The 20,505-nt window shown below is 37.2% G+C and overlaps 2 protein-coding genes across 2 annotated transcripts; both read right to left on the bottom strand.

The window, feature by feature from the left end:
• Positions 1-131: 131 nt before the first annotated feature.
• LOC110682174 (protein CELLULOSE SYNTHASE INTERACTIVE 1-like) lies at positions 132-10,199 on the bottom strand. Its single transcript, XM_021858439.1, has 8 exons — positions 9,879-10,199; positions 9,271-9,429; positions 8,364-8,437; positions 4,649-7,703; positions 1,934-4,478; positions 1,111-1,565; positions 711-827; positions 132-623 (listed from the first exon to the last, which is right to left on the bottom strand). Exons 3-8 carry the CDS (start codon positions 8,426-8,428, stop codon positions 486-488), a joined length of 6,375 nt encoding a protein of 2,124 aa, XP_021714131.1. The 5' UTR covers positions 8,429-8,437; positions 9,271-9,429; positions 9,879-10,199; the 3' UTR covers positions 132-485.
• Positions 10,200-11,673: 1,474 nt separating this feature from the next.
• LOC110682173 (MICOS complex subunit MIC60-like) lies at positions 11,674-18,320 on the bottom strand. The gene is made up of 12 exons (XM_021858438.1): positions 17,820-18,320; positions 17,485-17,554; positions 15,770-16,483; positions 15,280-15,390; positions 15,008-15,160; positions 14,740-14,817; positions 14,251-14,343; positions 14,045-14,164; positions 13,268-13,345; positions 12,929-13,108; positions 12,339-12,440; positions 11,674-12,173 (listed from the first exon to the last, which is right to left on the bottom strand). Exons 1-12 carry the CDS (start codon positions 17,828-17,830, stop codon positions 11,940-11,942), a joined length of 1,944 nt encoding a protein of 647 aa, XP_021714130.1. The 5' UTR covers positions 17,831-18,320; the 3' UTR covers positions 11,674-11,939.
• Between the last annotated feature and the right edge of the window lie 2,185 nt (positions 18,321-20,505).

Below are 20,505 nucleotides of genomic sequence, written 5' to 3'. Positions count from 1 at the left end.
TCAATTTCGTGGTACAGCATACAGAGTGAACGTATCGTGATCCTTGCTTTCCTATATTCCTATGGCAATTTTTGTGGTCATCCTTTGTCTGTTAGCCTCGAAAATCATGTGGCGCCACTAACATAGAAAAGTAATCCGCTAAACAAAAACTGTTACATTATTAACAGTGTCTTTCAACTCAGTTTACAAAAGAATTCATGAATCAATGATTATAATGTCAAGAAACATGTATACTACAAACAAAACACAGGTATAATACAAATACAATCTCGACAATACTATGTACACGACCACGACCAACACTATTAAGGGCAAAAAGTTGATCGACAAAAGAATAATAGTAGGAAGAAGATATCTCACGGAGAGCTAGTCTCACAATATAGGTAAGTATATATTACCAGCCCTTACGCAGGTGTAATATCATTATCTTTGTAGCTCGAGCAAAAAAAAAAAAATTAATGAGGGGTAATTGGAGGATCCTGCTATTAGTTAGACCATTGGAATTCAATTTCCAAATTTCTTGAGGGACCGCTCTTGCTTTCAGGTAGTAGTGTATACTCCCCAGCTACTGCTCCCAGCATAACTACTCGATCAATCTGGATTGTCACCTTACCAAATGAACTCTGCAAAAGCAAAGATATATTGAGGTAAGAAATAATACAATCATGGTTCAAATGATGTTATTCAATGTCCTCTAAATGCTCATTTACCTTTCCTACTTTACTCTTGTTTTTGCAAGAAATGTGTAGTTTCTGGCCCTTTGGAGGACTCTCAAACGACCATACAAAGCTCTCATCCCATTCTGGGGCAGGACCAGTTGACACAACCTGTCAAAACAAGCAGGGTTTAGCTGATAGCAAAAGGAAAAAACACTAGGTCGGATTGAATGCGATGAAACAAGCTACTCTCGTACATCCCATAATATGACAAAGATATGTTGAAAATATGCACAAACTAAAAGTACCAATGCAAGTTATGTCGAGAGTAACCAGTCTCAAATGGATGTATGGAGTATTAAATAGCCAGCTGGTCAATGTCTTTATAATCAAAACTAATGATTAAATATAGAAAAGAAGAAAAGGTTTAGCAAATAACTAAGTTGAATCTTACCTTTGTCTGTCTGGGTGGAGTATTCCCTAATGTAAGCTTGCAAAATACACTAGGGTTTCCCACTGATTGCCTCATGTTGTTTCCACGCTTGATTATTACAGTAAGAGTTCCAGGCAAACACTGCAGCAGAAATTCAGCCTTCTCTTGGAAACGAGGAGGGCCAGATTGGATCAAATACTGCAGCAAAGGAATTGCATCTGCAGCAGCTATAGATTGAGCACGAGATACTTCTGCAGGGCATGCTGACCACGCTTGTCTTAAAAGAACTAGAGCATCTAAAGAGGCTTCTTGAGTTGCCTCTGAGCCTGTTTTGAGTGAGGTCACTAGGTGTGGTATACTAAGGGTAGCAGGTTCAGTGGCTCTTAGACGTGGGAAGTTGCCAAAAAGTGCATTCAGGGCTTTCAAATACTCGTCATTTACATTTCCAGAGGCCCATAAATCCTTTTCAACAACAGCTGCAAGATCAAAACTAGTCAAAAACAGAACTTTATAAATGGATAACCATCTAATGCTGATAATAGAAATTGCCAAGGGAAAAGTTGACATCACTCCCTTTTTCCCTCCACTCATTGCGTCACCAAAGTTTGGGACCACTGAATATATTCTAAATTTAATTTTGAAGATTTCAAGGTGGACATGTTTAAAGCAAAGAAGGATCAAGCATAATGACACAATGTAGTGGAGAGCAAACAAAAGGGGACTGCAGCAAGTAGACAACAAGGTGACTAGATTACCCAAGATTTTTCTCTGTTCAAAGACCGAGGTAACTCAAACATTTTAACAAGAGTACTAGCAACTTTTACCATGAGTTCAGGAAATTTACCAGTTATAGCCCGGACAGTTTCACTGGAAGCATACTCCTGGATTGTATTGTTGGAAAAGAGAAGCTTAATAAACATAGCTGCCTGAATTGAAGTTTCTGGATCACTGGAACCAATCAGATCAAGTATAACTTGAACTCCACCGGCTTCTGCAACTGCTCTTTTATTTGCTCGGCTGTACGTCACAAGATTCTGAAGGGCGCAGATGGCTACCACTTTCATTTCCTCAGTAGGCTGATCTTCAAGTAGATTAACCAGGGCACGACAAGCTGAAACGGCATCAGCAGAACGGGCTAGAGTCTCATTCTGGAATAGATCACCCAAAGCCAGAGTAGCCAACAACCTTGCCTGCTGACCTTGTGTTTGAGGGTCTAAAAGATATTGAGACAAAGGTAAGATAGCAGATCGGCCAGCTTTTGACTCCCTGATTTTTACATTATTCAGCAACACTTCAAGCAATCTTGCAGAAGTGTCCTCGCATTGATGGCATCTAAGAAGTTCTAACAGAGCTTCAATTGCACCACTTTCAGCCATGGCCTCAGCGCTAGTTGAATCATCACTTTCCAAAACCAGAAGAGCATTCAATGCTCCAGTTACAGTACTTTCTGAACCAGAGTGAAGCAATCTTACAAGCACAGCAATGGGCACTTCCAAATAAAATTCTGAGCTGAATTGCAGAATACAAGACAAAACAGAGGCTGCAGATTCCCACAGAGCATGAGGAAGTGGTGGCTCAACTTGCAATATCACCTTGGATAGCTCAATAACACCGCCCTCCTTTGCGATTTCATTTGGCCAAATAAGTGCAATACCAACAAGAGCCTTAATTGCTCTCTGCTGCAAAATGTGTATCCCAGATCCAAGAGCTTTTACAAGTGGACCAATAACTTGTTGTGTCAAGGAGTCCTTCTGCAAATTCTCCTCCAACAATAAGTGGGATAAAAGTTCAGCAGCCAACTGTTGTACAGCCGGTACATTTGAGTCTAGTAATGGAATAACAGGTTCAATAGCCTGGTGAGTGGTTAAGGTGTGGTCAGCACGACACTGCGGATGTTCTAAAATATTAACAAGAACCTGTAAAGCACTGTGTTGCCCATCTGGGCCAAGGTCTGATCGTGACAGCAACATGAAAAGTGGCTCAACCACTTTAGCTGCCGACGGGCCTTTGGCAATTGTGGCATTATTTGTCAATATCCGTAGCAATTCGGCAAATGCGGCAGAGAGAAAATTAGGTGCTTCATGGAGTATGTCAAGTATGCTTTCGATGACCCCAGCTTTCACCATTTCCGTCTTGCAAGAAGGTCTGTCTTTTCCCAACTTCACCAAAGCTCTTGAAACAGCCTCATGAAGCAAGTAATTCCTGCTGTATAGAAGGCCAACAAGAGGAATGACTGCACCATGAGCTGAAACTAGTTCAGCCAATTGCTCGTCATCCAAGAGCTTATCCAAAGCATGAACAACTGAATGCTGGGCAGGGGTGAATTCTGTAACTAGAAGAGAGACCAATGGCTCAACACAACGTGCTGCAGCTACTGTAGACCTGATTCTTGTATTTGTGAAGAGAACAGAGCACAGCTCAGCAGCATCACCCTTTAACTCCATTGAACAATTTGATGACAGAATTTTGCAAAGAACATCCACTGCACTCATTTCAACATCAGCCACTCCTAGGGCTCTAGAAGGATTTTCACTTAACAGCCTGATCAGTGCTGCAATTGCAGCATGCTGTTCTCTCTCCGAGCCAGTACTTAAAACTTCCACCAATGGCTGCACAGCTTGTCTAGCTGTTTCTGCATTTCTTACATGGTCGGCAGAAAATAAGCTTTCCAGCGCTTTGGCTGCACTGTATCTAGCCGCCCTTCCACCCAAGCGCAAGACAGCTACAAGCTGGGTTACTGAACCAAATGCAGATTCATGCCTGCATATCTCAGCACTACTAAAGAGAATGCCCAACAAATCAGTAGCAGCTTCTTCAGTTGCATCTTGAGGACCAAGTGAAAGATATTTGGTCACTGCCTCAAGTGCTCCTGACTCTACCATCACCATCTTATTTGATGGACAGTCAACCGCAAGCTGGGTGAGAAGCCCAAGAGCAAGGAATGGTGCCCCTGGACGATCAGGAATTGGTTTAAGGAGATCCACAAGGGCAGGTATTGCTTTCCGAGACATAGCTCCAACTCTAATGTCATCAACTCTAAACAATCTTTCTAGCGTCACTTGATCAGGATAACGAACCAAAGAAAACTCCTCCGACAATTTCAAGAGATTGTATATATCTTCGTCAGCACAGCCAAGTAAAGCAATAAGCCCGCCAGCTACACCAGAGTTTGCAACAGATAAGAGAGTTCCTCTGCTACCGTTACAGACTAGACTGGCCAATGCTTGTGCTGCAAAATATCTGTGAGCTGGCTCTTCCGACCTCAACAAATTTGCAAGCACTGGAATGGATTTCATGGTTGCATTTGCTCGTATGATATCTCTATCTTGAAACAGAATCGCCAGCAATAAAGCATACGTCCATATGCTACTATCTTCAATATAGTCAGTCTGCAACATATATAACAAAGGCATCAAGGAATTATTTATGCAAATCCTCACTCAAAGAAAAGGAAAAAAATCAACATACAAATGAACATTTAATGATATAATTCAGCCCAACAGAAAATCAAATCTACCAGCACATAAAATCCCATTATTAAACTGAGTAAAAGCATTACCTGAGTAAACAGTGAAATTTTCTCTGTGACAGCCTCAATTCCTCCGGCTTCCATGATAGCAAGTTTACTTTTCTCATCATGAGTAGCAAGTATAGACAACAACCACACAGCAATATTGGGACCACACATGACCTTCGTGCCAGGAGTGGCTTCGGCATCCCTTCCCTCTTCTGTAACCCACTGAATGCAAATGCACACTGGCAGTGCCTCCAGCTCATTATCCTCCTGATCTTCCAGTGAGCTTTGAGAGGTAGTAACCACTTCCACCAGAGCCTGTATGAGATAAGTAGATAATTTTGAGTCATTCAGATCCTCCACTACTCTCTGATGATTAACTCTTGCTGCACAAGAAAGGAGTGCAGCACCCCCAACTGTAACAATTGTGTCACTAGAACTAATAACTCTTCTAGCAATAGATTCAATACAGCCAGATGAACTACAAATTATCTCCCCTAGTGCAACTAACTGATCACGGCAAAGCCTAGATAATATCTCAATTGCTTTATCCTGTAATGCTGGAGCAGCATCAGCTATGCATGAAACTATTGGAGTGATCCGGCTTGGAGACTCTGCTAGAATTGCCCATGCTGGTCGGACTTTTCCACCAGGAACTCCAGCTCGCGACAGATATGCAAGGGCATCCAATGCTTCTGATGTGGCAAGGGAGCCATCCTTGGCCAACTCCAAGAAGGAAACTAAAGACAGAACAGTACCAACACGATTCACGCAGTCACATAGAGCATCATCGATCAGACGTTTATGCAGAAGACGAGCAACAGAAGCTGCTGCATGAGTTTTGCCAGAAAGTGTACCCTCACGCAAAACCCTTGTAGCAGGTAAAATAATTTCTTCAGGCACCACTCTTTCTGAAAGTTCATCATCCAATAGGAGATTTGCAAGTGCACATGTTGCCTGCTCTGCAACTTCAAGAACAGAAGAACTTGCAAGAACAAGTAGCCGAGGCAAAACATCTCTAGCAACAGAACCAATTTCAGGGTTTTCCCTTACTGACAGAAATATAGCAGCAAGACAACAAGAGGTTGCAACTATCATCTTATTTGATTCTGAATTCAGGAGCTTTGTTACTGACCAGAGAGTCTTAACTGCAATACTGCTCTCGCGTAAATCTTTCCTAATATGAAAGATTCCAGCAAGAGTAGAGGCGGATTTTGCCTGGGTTTCTTCTTTTGCAGAACCCAATATTTTAACCATAGTCTCAATAGCATCATTCGCAGCACTACCATCCCGCAGAATATCATTAAGGGGTACCACAGACAGCATACTTTTCAATGCATCCAGAACATAAATTTTAGATTCAGGAAGATCGCTGGTTAAAAGTGCAGTGAGTTGGCTGATGGTAGATGTATCAGATTTGTGGATTAGATGATGCAATGTTTTGGCTGCAATCTCTTTCCCATTTGAGCTCCCATTCTTCAATAACCACAGGAGAGCAGGAACAGCATCAGCACTTTCAACACATGCTCGTATATCTTCACTATGATTACACAGGTTTCCCAATATAGTTGCAGAGTCTTCTTTGGCTTTGGCAGAACCAGTCTCCAGAATCTGAACTAGCGGCGGTATTCCACCAGCTGCAGTAATAGCCCATTTGCTCTCATCATTCTCATTTGAAAGAAGGGAAAGCAATGCAACAGCACATTCTTGTTGCTGCTCTGATGACAATCCAAGAAGGGATATTAGTAGCTGGACACCATCACGCCCTTGAAGTGCATGCCAGAGACTACCTTCATTATCACAAATCTTCAACAGTGATTTTACCAGCTCATCCTGAGCCTCATTTGAAGCCATTGTGATCAAACCAACCAACAACCGCTTAGCATCTGCATTTGCAAGTTTTCTTGAAAGTACAGAATTCCCATACAAACTGGCAAGTGCCTCGATGGTGCGCTCTTGGATGAGAAAAGGTAAGTTAGGTTTAAACTGCTTAATCAATGTCTGTTCAACAGTTTGAGGGTCTGAAACTTTTGTAGATTCAGCTTCCTGATCATATATCATAAGAGCCGAAGCCAGAGCTCCCAAAGTATCAGCAACCTGTGCTGGTGAAGTGCAAGATTCAAGGCTTTTTCCAAGGCTGGATATGACAGAAGACAACCCACCTGATATGTTTGCCAGAGCACACATCGCATTTTCCTGCAATGCTTGGGCATGCTCTCCTTGCATAAATTCTTTTGACGGAGCAATGGTAGCATTTATGAGAGCTGGTATGCCATTATTGTTAGCAATCTCTTTCCTTGCCTCCTTACTCTGAGCAGAAAGAGATTTTAGAGCACCCGCAGCTTCTGCTCTGACAGCTGCTTCATTACCAGATTTTAACAACTTCAGGAGTTGTTTGACTGCCTCGCCAGCCAAGACAGTAGAGCAAATAGATGCATCCTCCATCATCATACAAGCAAGAAGAAAGCACACATTTGCTTGAGTACCAGGCTGTCCAGTTGTCAGCAATTTCACAAGTATATCTACTCCTCCAGCTCGCACTGTTGCTGGCCAAAATCCCTCTGTGCTTCCACAAAGATTTTTCAAAGCTCCAGTCAATAATTCTTCAACCAATTTCCCAGCTTCCAGCCCTCGCTCTAGCTGTCCCCATAGCACTGGTACAACCCCTTCAGTGGAGAAAATTTTCGAGCCAACATGATCCCTTGCATCACCTTGAGAGACTGCATATAAGGTCTTTGCAGCAGCAACCTGACCATCAGAGGAGCTGGACCTAAGAAGCCCAAGCAGAGGAGGTATGCAACCACCTAGCAAAACTTTCACCCTCAGTTCATTCTCCTTGCAGAGGGACCCTAATACACGAGCAGCTTGAATTTTGACCACTAGCGACCCTGACCTTAAAAGAGAAACAAGCACTGGGACTGCCTGTGAGTGAGATCCAACAGCACTCAGCGCATTTTCCCGTGTTTCAATGAGTTCCAGCAACTGCCTTAAAGAAAACTCTTTCTCTTGAAACGAGGAAGAATTCTGCCTCAACTGCTCAATGCATTGGGCAACACTTGCTAGTGTCCCATCTGGATCCTCCATACTAGTTGTACGGTCTCTACACGTTGAAATTAAAGGACAAAATATCAAAATCCCAGTTATTAGTGCCATCAAATGCAAGAACTTAAAATATTTTACTTGTTCAATTTTTTTTCAATCACTAAACACTTCTCTGATAGTTCAAGAGACACTCCTGATACATAAACCCAGGAGAAGGGATGACAAAGGGCTTATGTCAGCAGTTATAACCCAAATTAAACATTTGAGAGGAAACCATCAAAACTACAGAAAAAGAAAAGTGATGCTCTCAGACAAAAGAACACTACTTAAACTTCTCTAGTCAGTTCAACTACTAGAAACAGGAGTTTAACCAATTTTTTCTCTGTACATCTCATATGACGCTAAATGAATAATATACATTGTTTTGTAAACCACAGTATACTTGTCTCTGTGGTAGTGAAAGATTTATTATTTCACTTCATCACAAAATCTTGCTTACAAATTACATTCACAATGAGATAATATGACGTTTTGGTATTTCACTCAACCAACTAACCAAGTGAGATTTAGTTTATAACATGAGCATAAGGCAAGATGCAGGATCTTATATGTCTAAGAAAATGCATGTTTAAAAGTGGAAAGTTCTTTACCCTTGATCCCTTCCTATTAAATGAACAAGTCCAACATAATTTTTTTTTAAAAAAATGAAGCTACTAACCTCAATCCCATTTTTGTAACCGATCGTGGGGATGAAGGTTCTGAAATTTGGATTTTTCCATCCATATTTCTTTCCTGCATAAATCAAAAGATTTAGTAGCAACAGACGTTAGAAACAAGAAAATTGGTACTTTCTCTGTAAGGAAAAACAACAGAGTTGATGACATAACTGGACAAAATTAACTAACTTAAATTGTTGAACAAGTTTAGAAAGATAGACACAGGGAAACAATGATAGGTTTCAACGCCTATGACCTCAAGATCATATATCCCACTATGGCATCTGTCATGAGTTGATATTATATCAAACAGTCCTAGCTTGAAGTAGTAACTTTCAAAAATACAATTACTACTACATCAACTATTTCTTCATTATCAACGTCAGCAGAAACCGAATTTCAGGATTATATCATTCTTACAATATTACACTCCTATACAGGTGTACCCAAATCATAAGACCAATTATTCTGTCCAAAACTCCATTTAAAGAACCTGAATCACGTATGTCAGAAACAAAATTGTGAAAATCAGAAATCTAGTGTGCCTCGATAATAAAAGGTATATGCAGGCAAGATCAATAACTAACTTGATGTAGTATAACAACCGCCAGCACATCAAAGCATAATTGTTAATGTTACACAAGAACAAAAGGCTCCAATCAAATTAAAGATGGTGTAAATCGAACCATAATCCTTGTTGCTAGAAATCAAATTATGCAAACCAGTAATGCAGCCACAAAAAACAGCCACGAAAAAGTGAGAGTTCACAACACTGACAAGTGCCACAATGGACTTAATAGTGTGCCCATACATAACAAACTAGAAGTCATAACAGATCTGCAAACAAACTTCTTAATTTCACTGACACCAGCATTTCAGTCCAAACTACAAATACAGTTGGAGCATTACCAGATCATTGGCAGCATGGCCATTGCCATTGTTGCCAGCAAACCTCCAAGCAGTCGCGGCCGCCAGCTTGACAGGCTTTAAAATAAATCACAGAGATGCAGATATTAGCTTCAGCTGTCTCTCTCCAGATGCAGAATCTGCGTCTAATCTAGAAGCATCCTGTAAAGTCCAGCAACATAAAATAATTCAGTAAGTAAACTCCAGTAACATCATCATCACTCAAACAGTATCAATTCCAGATCCTATTCATTCACATTAATTTTTAGGTATTTCCACTACTTCGCCAATCAAATTAAACAAAAAAATCACAAATCAAACCAAAATCAATAAAACGAAGCAAAATTCAATAGAAAATCAAACGAACTAATCCAAATCTGAATCAAAAGCGAGTAGATCGAGTAAATTGAGCCGCATTTCGCTTCAAAATCATGCAAGTTCATCACTAAAATCGAACTTAAATCATTGAATTATGCAAAAATGCAGTAACAAAATCAAAATCAATACAAGCATAATCAAACAAACAAAATCAAACACAAATTGAGTAAAAATAAGCAGATCAGAAGAAATTACAAGGAATTGAAATGAATTGAATGCAGAAGAGTAAAAACCTGGAGAGAGAGTGAGAAAATGAGGAAGTAGCAAAATGAAGCATCCACTAGAAGTAGTAATAATGAAAACTTTGTTGCGTAACAAACAAGAGAAACCAAATTAGTAGAGGTTTTAGAGAGAGAAAGAGGGGGAAAAAAGAAGAGAGAGAAAGAGAGAATCTGAAATTAGAGAAAATTAATTGTAGTTAAATTAAAAAGTTTCAAGGGGGGGTGTAGTTGAAGAAACACACATGCATACGAGTGGGAGAAAAGACTACTGACAGAGAAGCTTGAGCTTTCAGTTTTACAGAAACGCCACCGACACCATCCGAATGTCTGCAATTATAATTATTTTTTCTATGATTACTTGTATAATTTTGCCAATTTTGTTTTATACTCGTATTAAATAAAATTTAATGTCGAATCACTTACAAGTAATTACTAATCGGCTTCTAAAATATTTTACCACTTTAGAGAAGATTATGGGTTAAAAACTTCTTTGTCTAAATATTATAAAAGGTAGTTGGACACACAAAAAAAGAAGATTTGATATGATTGTTTATTGTCTTGTGAATTACAAAAGTTTACTAATTGTGATTTGTATAAATAGTACTGTAATGAATATTATTGTATGAATATTTCACATATTCCTCAGGATAAAGCATAAAGGTGAGTTATTATATGTTGCAAGTGATTGTAGTAAAGGAGTCTTATTAGTCATAATTTTGTTGAAGTTCATACTGTTTTGCTTTAATTCCAAAAATAAAAGTTTATTACTGTACTAGACATCTAGTGTATACATGTCCATTTTTTCATATTGTAGTTATTAAGTAAACTTGATGATGGCTTAAATGTTACGAATACCTCATATCCCCTCCGTCCTATAATGATGAGCCGTTAATGTAATTGAAAATACAAAGTTCAATCACAAGTCGTTTTTATTCCTTCGTGGGTAATCAATAGTCATTATTGTAGAATGAGTTGCTACATTCCAATTGCAAAACAAAATCTAATTAAATGATTTTTATTTCATAGTACAGTAGTATAACAACTTACTAGTAATTACTTGCAAATGAAGTTGATTTGCCACCATTCAAGTTTAGCTAATGACAAACAAAATCAATATGGTTTCCAACAATTTTGTCCGCTAGACCGCTACCATAATTGACATAATAGTGTTCCAGCCAACTTAAAGTTGTCAACTGCACTATTTCACGTGCTAATCATGCTTCTTCAGCTTAATCATTGAGACCTTTGTTTAATAATAATCAACCACGTTAAACAATTCATTAATCTAAGTATTATAACATTGTTAATTCTCATTATCAACGATTTCCAGCCTAATCATTTTTGCTTCATGGTAAGTACAAACCCTCTTAAATATAGGAAATTACAGCCAGAAAAATTCATGAAAAGTTACCACTGGTTTCCCTAACAAAACTGAAAACCCAAAACTCGGAGCGACAATGAAAACCATTCAGGTCCCTAAAATACCAAGCATGGCAAGCAATTTATCAAATATCAACACTGGCAGTCATAAGCTCACAACTAATACTGCATTGTTAATTTCGGTCAAAAACAGTATGTAAGCATTCAACTAATACTCATGGACTGAGTCGCCTGTCAATGTCACTCACCAGAACAAAGAAAGCTATACTTCACCATACAAGTTATCCCATCTCATCATGTCACTCAGTCTCAGTCGCCTCTGTGATGATGCTATAGTTGACAGCAAGAATACAACTACCTGAAACATTGTTCTTTCATACTAAACAAAATAAACAGAACTAACAACCAAAAGGAGGGAATAATACTGATAAGAATCAAAACTTCATTCTTTTCCCTTTTCTTGAATCGCAACCAGCAGCGCTGATTACATGTTGGTTACACTGTCATGATACACAAGAATTTCAGTGAGTCTACACAAAACTCTTTGCAGCCTTATACAGTACCTGTGTAAAGTATAATTGTTCTATTTTGTTATTTTCTCATAAATGAAAGAAATCATGATCAAACACTGTCTTCTACAAATGACTCACTATTTCAGTGAGTCTTCAGGGTTGGTGAGGAGTGAGGACAACTTCACGTAAGGCTGATAGAAGCAGCATAAGACTGAATGAGAACCAATGCTTGGTCAGCAATGGCTCTGTTTCTAGCTCTTCTCAACCAGTCACCTACAACTTCAGAGGCTTTGCTGCCTTTGACACCATCTTCAAGCACATCAGCTGCCTCTGCGAGCTTCCCTTGGGCTAGTAGGCTCTCAGCTTTATTTAAAACAGACTCAATACCATCCCCAGATTGATCAGCTTCCTTGACCTGAAAATTAATGATAAAAATTAAAATGATGTGAGGTACACTAGTGAAAAAAGAGTAATGTCATAGCAAAATGCTTCTGCTCATAATTTTTTCTTTTCTATTTTTTTATCATCCCTTCTTGTGGGAAGTATCGGCCAGCATAATGTTTAATGTTAGGATTGACACCTTCAAAAAGGATGCTACATGAGCCAATGAGTGTGCCAAAATACCACCACCATCTGGTGGAATTAAGCTGAAGTGCCGCAATGTCCCTTTCAAGTCATCAAACTGCATATATATACAAATGAAAAATAAAGTAAGAAGAGAAATGGACATGCTAACATCGAAAGAAAAATAGGGAGGGAAGCACATGGCATTGAAACTCTCCCCAGACCTCGGTGATATGCAAACAGATCCAAAAGTTGAGTCTTACTGTTCAAAAAAAGATATTGTAGAGAGGAAGAGAAGGGATATCCATTTTAGATTGTTTTTAAATAAAAAAAATAACAAATAACAAATAAAATAAAATAAAAAGTGAAGAGGAACAGAGGGAGCCATTTTCTTTCTGTATAAAATAAACCAAATCCTTCCAATGTTGAAATTAAAATATGGGAGCTTGTAAAAAAAAAAGAAAAAAAAAAGAAATAAAAATATGGGAGAGAAGCACTCTCCCCCTTTCCTCTCCACCTCCTCTTCCTCTACTTCTGCCCCCTCCCCCCCCCCCCCCCCCCCCCCCACCCCCTCAATGTATTAACCAAACACACAGTGAAAGTTACCTTCCGATTTAATTGTAGAATAGTATCGGTGCCATGAAGGCGAACATCTTCAGGAATAGATGATAGGGCCAACTGCAATAATGGGTCCTTATCAACATTATCTACACACACATGCAATGCATCTAATTCTGACTGAACTGGTAGCCCATTTGATAGTGCATCTTCCAATGCAAGTGCACCCTGAACATGACAGAGTACATAGATCAAGGGCCAGTAGAGCATATAATTTTCTCATCAAGCAGCACGTGAACGATATATATGCTGAATTCTTTTCTCCACTACCAGGAGATGGAAACAATAAGAGGAGAAAAAAAAAAGAAGTGGAATCAAGCACATTACCAAAGCAAGCTTGTGCATGGAATGAGTTTGACGAGCCTCTTCAGATCCTGCATAGAATGCCATGCACAGGGCATTTATCTGCAAAAGTAAGGTTACCAGTTACAAATACCCTTGTCTTAAGAAGCTATAATCAATTGCAACACGAAGTAGATACTAGCAGGAGAACATACACATTTGAGAAGTGCTTCCAATTAGTACAGAAATTACTACATACACAAAATACATCAACATGCACGTCAGTAACAAACTAACAACTTAACAAAAGAGTTTCCGAAGCCTATTTTACAATTTTAAACTGCCAAAATAGGACTTTCTTGGAGTCTCCACTCTCCAATACATTAATATGGTAATAAACACCATTATTTAGAAGTCCAGGATAACTTAGTCTTCTAAAGATGCAGATCTACAACTAAAAAAAATACAGAATCTAATAGATCTTCCCTTTCCCGAGCAAGAAGGAACTGGGTCAAAAAATTATTTATAGGACTCAAGAACCACTTCCATTTTTTCAGGAGTAATTAAATTGTCTATCAAATTAATTACATAGTATGTTGGTTTTGATCCATGCCAAGTACTGTCAGGAGTGCTCAAAACAGTTAGTTAAATCAAAAGCATACTGAGAAACTAGCTTAAAATATGCTCTGTATCAGTTATCAAAAATTGCATCTGACATACTTTTTGTGCACACCTATCAGCATCATTGAATCTGAACCATAAAACATCTTCATGTTTCAATAAATTTACAGAATATATAGCAGCAAAAAGCCGCTTACATACATTTAAATTTGCTTCAGCCATCTTCTCAATCTGCGCTGCCTTTTCTAGAGCAATTGATGCAGCTAGTTCAGCTTTGGCGAGATCCTTGATTTCTTTCTGTTTTAACTCTGCTTCTCTTTCCTGCAATGCACAAGATAATTATCCGGATATAGAAATTGACAATTGCTTCATTGCAATGAAACGCAGTAGAAGATTAAATATTGCACCTTTTCTTCAAGTTCCATCTTTAACCTCTCTTCAGCCCTTTCCTGAAGTGACTTTAGGGCTGCAGCAGCTTTAGCTTTTTCTTTATTTACCTCCTACAAGTCAATGATTACATCAAGGGTAAGACAGACAGCAAGAAAAGATCCAAATTATTATTTAAACAACATTACAATCAGTAATACAAAGTGGACATAATAAAGAGGCCAAACAGAGCGCACAAATAAATTCCTAATTATTACTTTTCAGGCAATATTCATCACCAACACGTCAATAAATACAGTGGTTGTACTTACCTTTTTTTTTTTTTTTTTGTGAATAAAGGTCCTAAACAGAAGGCCCTAAGGCTACAGCACACAGCAGTAACACATTTATTAATTAACAGTAACAGCTGAGCATAAAATAGAAACACACGCTCTGTCTAGTGCAAAGCAATTGCAAAATAAGAACAGAACAGCCATATAATACAAGCCTAAAATAGAAATCATAATAACCTTTTCTAACATAGCTGCTTCTTCAGCATACATGAGTTCCCTCGCCCTTGCATCCTTCAGCTCTTTTTCATATTTGTCCTACATTTTCCATGAAAATAATGAAAACCATAATCAGGACAAATGTAGCAATAGTTAACAGAATTAACTTTATCTTGCCAAAAGAAATAGAGTAGAATTATCAACACTTGACTGAACAGGTGATCAGCACTATTAACATCTTAATCCAAGTATAAGAGCTCTGTTATATGAATTTTATGAGAGATATCACCTTCATTGTCCTCTTTTCTTCTGCAAAGACACGTGCATCCAGCTCAGCTTGCCTTTGTTCAGCTGCATGGATGGCTTGCAGGAAATCCAAAATCAGCTTTCCGTCCTTAGATACATAAGCATCTTCTGAATCTCCTAATGCACTGGATGAAGTCTTGAATCACAAGAGCCCAAGTAATTAGAAACAGAACAAGCATTGAAACACCATAAATGTTCACATAAATCATACACAATAATAATAGAGCTAAATTAAGATGTATCCAATATGTATACCTCTTCCAAAGGAGACGAATTATTACTGGCATGCCCACTTGTGGTTGAAGCTCCATCATCAACCTTGTCTTCCAGATGATATGTATCTAAAAGGGATGATGATGACTCCACCTGGAAAGGATGACTTCAACTTACAGGAACAAATATTTTTTTAAAAAAAAAAATTTAAAAATAAAAACCAACAACAACAACAACAAAAGGCTAGAGACTTTTCCTTCATATATATGAATATATTTCCAGGATACATTTCTTTATATGTGACTAAATTTTGAGAAAAATCTTTCGTCCTATAAAATCTTAACAGGGAAGGAATGATGAAAAAGAACAGCATAAGGATGAATGAGCACATACACATAAGTACATAACAAATTTTCAACACATTTAATTGTAACAAGATACATCATCAACAACCTACGTGGACTGCTGGAGTCCTACAAAGCATGGATTCAAGCACAAGAGAGTTAAGACTAATTATGAAACAAGAACATACCTTAGGTTCATTTTGTGGTTTGAGCTCTGTTATGTCGTCTTTATCCGTATTGTTTCCTTGGAGAACAGCATCGACATTAGTAATCGTCGGCCGGTCTACATCGGTCTCATGCTGCTCAAAGTGAGATTTCTCCCCTGAAGAATTCATGTCTGCACTATCTGCAAAAGGTTTTTGAGAGCTTGAATATTCATCCTTTGCTGTTTCCTCCAGAGAAGATTTCGACAATTGTTCTCCTTTTGCAATTTCATCACCAGAATGTTTTGGCAAATCTTCCTCCTTGGCATGAGTAAATGCTTCATTGGCCAATTCTGATAAATCTTTGACAATTGAATCATTTTCACCTTCAAATTTGCCAGAATCTCCAATAGGGTCCATGGTGGACTGTCTTTCAGTCTCATCATTCACATGATGATTGAGAATTTCAGAGTCTTTGCTGGTATGTACAGGTGTAGCATCTTTATTGTTTTGGAAATCAAGGCCTTCATCACCTTTTGGTGACTTCCCATTGTCAACCTTCAATAGATCAGAATTCTGCTCCTTCTGGCCTAATAAAACATTAATATATCCTCTGGAATAAGCTGCATAGAAGCACGCACCAAAGGCAACACTTCCGATAAAAAGTCCAATTGGCTTGGTTTTTGAGCTAGGACCCGGAGATGCATTTTGCTGAGGAATAGAGGAAAATTCCCTCCTAGGGTATACAGATGAATGTATCTGCTCAAAGTCAGAAAATTCAAAGAGTTCAGTCACTATGTTTCACTATCCAACAGGAATGACTAAGCACATTCAAATAATACAAGTCAATTACATAAAAAGCAATACAAGCCAACATGGTACAGCTATGGCATACCCATATTGATACAAATCATATGTTATAAGGGGCATATAATGCCTTTTGATTTACTACATATGATATTTTGACGAGTATACCATTTATTTATGTAAGAGCAATGTATAAATAGAAATCTATACCAAATATATAATAGCACAAACCACAAATGTCATGAGTCCACCTTCCCTTTCCCCCTTTACACCCTAAACAATGCACAAATCAACTCCAAATAAAATGAATTAAGCCTTAAATTTTAAACTATACAAGCAAAAACAAATTATCTTCCATCCTTTAACTGATTAATCATCACCATCATCAATTGCAAACAAAAACTTCTCTACCCATCCACCTTCCACCCCCAACCCCTCCTCTCTTATACTTGTAGCTTTGCCATTAAAAGGAACACAACAGATACGCCATATACCTACATTGGACATCCAATACTTTGAACCAACCAATCCAGGGCTTGCCCATGGCCAAAATGACTTGTAATAACAAGATAGTATCAATTTAAACAAAACAAATACCCTTTTATCAATTCCCTATTTCCCTCTATTCCATTATATAAACCCATATAAGAAAATCTAAGGTTTGATCCTTCCCAATTGCTAACACCCCTTAATTCCTGGTTCCCACCCTTATATTCCCCTATTACCATCGAATTACCCGAATGCAACGATTCAAAGCGGCTGTTCCAACCAATAGAACTTGTCATTTCAGAATTAATAAATCCATAATTAACTGCTCCTCATTACGAGTACATTGTACTTCCAGCCTTAAATTCTATACATTACAGAACAAAGGGAGTAAAACCTGCACTAATCCAAGATATTCAACATTGCTAACCCAAATGCAAACAGCTTGGCAAAAATTATAGACTTGCCTGAGGAGTTGAAGACTGCCTTGATACTCTCCCAATGAACGATCGACGACGCGAAAGAGCCAAAGCAGACCTGCAAACACACAATCTTCAACTAAAATCGACATTGATAGTCAAAATCATATGCATCAACTAGAAATTGCTTAAAAATGCAAGACCCTTCAACACAATTTCACAAAGAAATAACATCAAAAACAACACAAAATTCGAAGATAGTGAAATAAAATTGGGCGAATTTAAGTTAATAGAGCCTTACTTAATAAAATGAAAGCTAATTGATATTAGAGACTAAGATTGAAATACAAAAGAGAAGAAAAACACCAAAATTTCAATCATACCTTCGCAACATTATCAAAGGTAACAAGTTAACACATATAAGAACCCTAAATTTTGGGGATTTGAAAAATTCAAATCACTGAGCGATCTTCACAGATTATCTTTGGGGACTCAAATTGGAAGAACCTTGTACGCGAGAAGACTCGAAACTGAAAAGCTTTTTAGCTTGCTGATGGAAGGGTAGCACTTCCGTTTTTTTTTTTTTTTTTTTTTTTTTGTGGGAATGTGAGAAAAATTCAGGGGCCGTTAATTGAACTGAACTAGTCTTTTGGCCCGTTCGATGCACGGGTTCATATTTAGGTTATTTCATATGTAGGTACGTTTTTCAATAGTTGAAACTTTTGATATGAAATACGAAGTAATTGTTTCATTGCTAAAACTTAAATGGAAAAAAAGAATGAGGGTAGAAATGGGAAAAAAGATAAAAGAATTTAGTTACATATATATACATGAAGATTATAAGATATGAAATGACATATTGGTTTAAGTTATATTTTAAGTCTGTTAGTTGAAAAGACAATTTTAATATAATTCAATTCATATGTTTATGTAATGTATATTAATTGGTTCAACTTTATTTTATTATGATGGAAATGAAACACTTCATTTTCTTAATTGAATTTGCAAGTTATGGAATGTATAAAGACTTAAACAAAAAGATTAAAAGGGATGACATGTGTCATATGTGGTAGGGAGTGACTTGTGATGACATGTGTCATATGAAAAATTATGGTTTGTGTTTTTAAATACTAAGTATAGATAGATATAGATATAGATTAAACGGAATATTTTATAAAAGAAGGAAATTAAGAATTGAATTGAAGTGAAAATAATATGAAGAGAACAAGTTGTAAGCCCCTGTTTGATTCACCTTAATTTTGCTGAACTGAAATTATCTTTACTGAACTGAACTTATTTTTACTGAACTGAACTTAATTTTACTGAACTGAAATTATTTTTACTGATTTTCTATTATAATTCTTCTTTAAGAAAACTGAATTTTACTAAACTGAACTTATTTTTACTGAACTGAAATTAATTTTACTAAATTGAACTTATTTTTACTGAACTGAAATTATTTTTAGTTAATATTATTTTTTTACGGTGAAGAGAACAGGGCCTAAGTGATTCTGCTCAATACTTCAATTCCCCTTTTTTTCCTAAATATGAAATTACTAAACGTTTTGATTTTTTGCATTATTCATTTGGTATACGGATTCACTTTGACTAACAAATTTGTTGACGGCGTTACATAAGCATTTAAAATAATTTCTAAAGTGGTAGTAATTTAGGAATGCATGTCAAATTTACGCGTCGATCGATGTAATTAATATTCATTTTAGTCAATATTTATACTTTTAGTTATCTTATCCAACGCCCCTAAGACATTCGTTAGCTTTTGCCATTATATAATTATTCATAACAATATATACAATCTTGTGATTACAAGGTACTTGTTGGAATCATCTCAATAAATAGTTTATTAATATTCAATTGTTATATTTTTATTTTTTTACTTATTGATAATTAAAAATATTATCCGTTAAAACTTTACATTGGTATACATTAAATATCAAGGGAGTACAACAAAAACACTATGATCCTATTTAATGGTAGCGTTTGAAGTAGTGTGTGGTTAACAATTTGAGTGCAGTGAAATAATAATGAAGTTATATTTCTTTTTTAAAAAAAAATAAAGATAGCCATGTTATGTAATTAATTGAGATCCAAGTCTGTGAAAGAAATAATGCTTTGAGGGAAATAACCTATATGAACAAGCTCGGAATTACAAATAGTATCCCACCTTGCCACTAGGTGAGTGACCATATTACATGATGTTTTAATATGAGCTAAAGTACATACATGAGCTACTTTAAACAGTATGCTAGCATTTCTAATACATAAACTAAGGGGCTATTTGGTTTAACTTCTTCGAATGTGTTGGAATTAATTTTATTTATTTGGCTAAGCTATTCAAGTATGGAATATCATATCTGGATGATTCTAACTTCACCCATTCCCTTAGAATCTCAAACCCACCTCCCCTCAAGGATTCACAATCCATACCACCTCTCAAGTATGAGAATCCATTCAATGGTTAAATCAAACAACTTTAGATTGGTATGAGATATAGAATTCATACCACCTAAGTATAAGAGTCCACACCTATCAATTCCAGCTTAATGAACCAAACGACCCATAAGTGAATAAGAGTTATTCCACTATCCACCATCTCCACAACATGAAGAACGTTTCCGCTACCAGTTGTCCTTCGACATCCCTTATAACCAGGGGTGGACCTTTGTTTGGGCCGGTAAGGGCCTGTCCCCCTTAAGTATTTTTGAATTGTTCATTATAAGTAACTTAATGTCTATTTATTGCATATAAAAAGTTATGACATACTAGTTAAATATTGATATTTTTGAACAAGAGGTGAGGGGATCAAACCTTGGCCTCCCTAACTTTTTCGCCCAAAATCCGCCACTGTTTACAACCACCCCTTCCCCAGTTTACACCTATTAAAACACGACCGTGTTGTTTAATTGATACAATTATTTTTATTTTTATTTTTGTAATTTTTTTTGTTGTTGACAATATGATACAACTAAACTTAACACACATGTTAATACACTTTGGTTTTATCTTAATCATATACTCCGTACAAAGTTGATATCAATAAGTATAAAA

This window comes from Chenopodium quinoa, unplaced genomic scaffold, assembly GCF_001683475.1.
Source record: "Chenopodium quinoa cultivar QQ74 unplaced genomic scaffold, ASM168347v1, whole genome shotgun sequence".
Taxonomy (NCBI): domain Eukaryota; kingdom Viridiplantae; phylum Streptophyta; class Magnoliopsida; order Caryophyllales; family Amaranthaceae; genus Chenopodium; species Chenopodium quinoa.
The sequence above is the reverse complement of the archived record's forward strand: the minus strand, read 5'-3'. Positions and strand labels throughout refer to the sequence as shown.

Excerpts from the sequence above, each read along its gene's own strand:
- LOC110682173 (XM_021858438.1), bottom strand. Across the intron at positions 14,165-14,250 it reads AGATGGAACTTGAAGAAAAG|GAAAGAGAAGCAGAGTTAAA; the intron begins GTGCAATATTTA and ends TGTGCATTGCAG. Across the intron at positions 12,441-12,928 it reads TTCTACAATTAAATCGGAAG|TTTGATGACTTGAAAGGGAC; the intron begins GTAACTTTCACT and ends ATATATATGCAG.
- LOC110682174 (XM_021858439.1), bottom strand. The coding sequence starts at position 8,428 with ATGGATGGAAAAATCCAAATTTCAGAACCTTCATCCCCACGATCGGTT. Across the intron at positions 4,479-4,648 it reads AAATTTCACTGTTTACTCAG|ACTGACTATATTGAAGATAG; the intron begins GTAATGCTTTTA and ends TATATGTTGCAG. Across the intron at positions 624-710 it reads ACAAGAGTAAAGTAGGAAAG|AGTTCATTTGGTAAGGTGAC; the intron begins GTAAATGAGCAT and ends TTGCTTTTGCAG.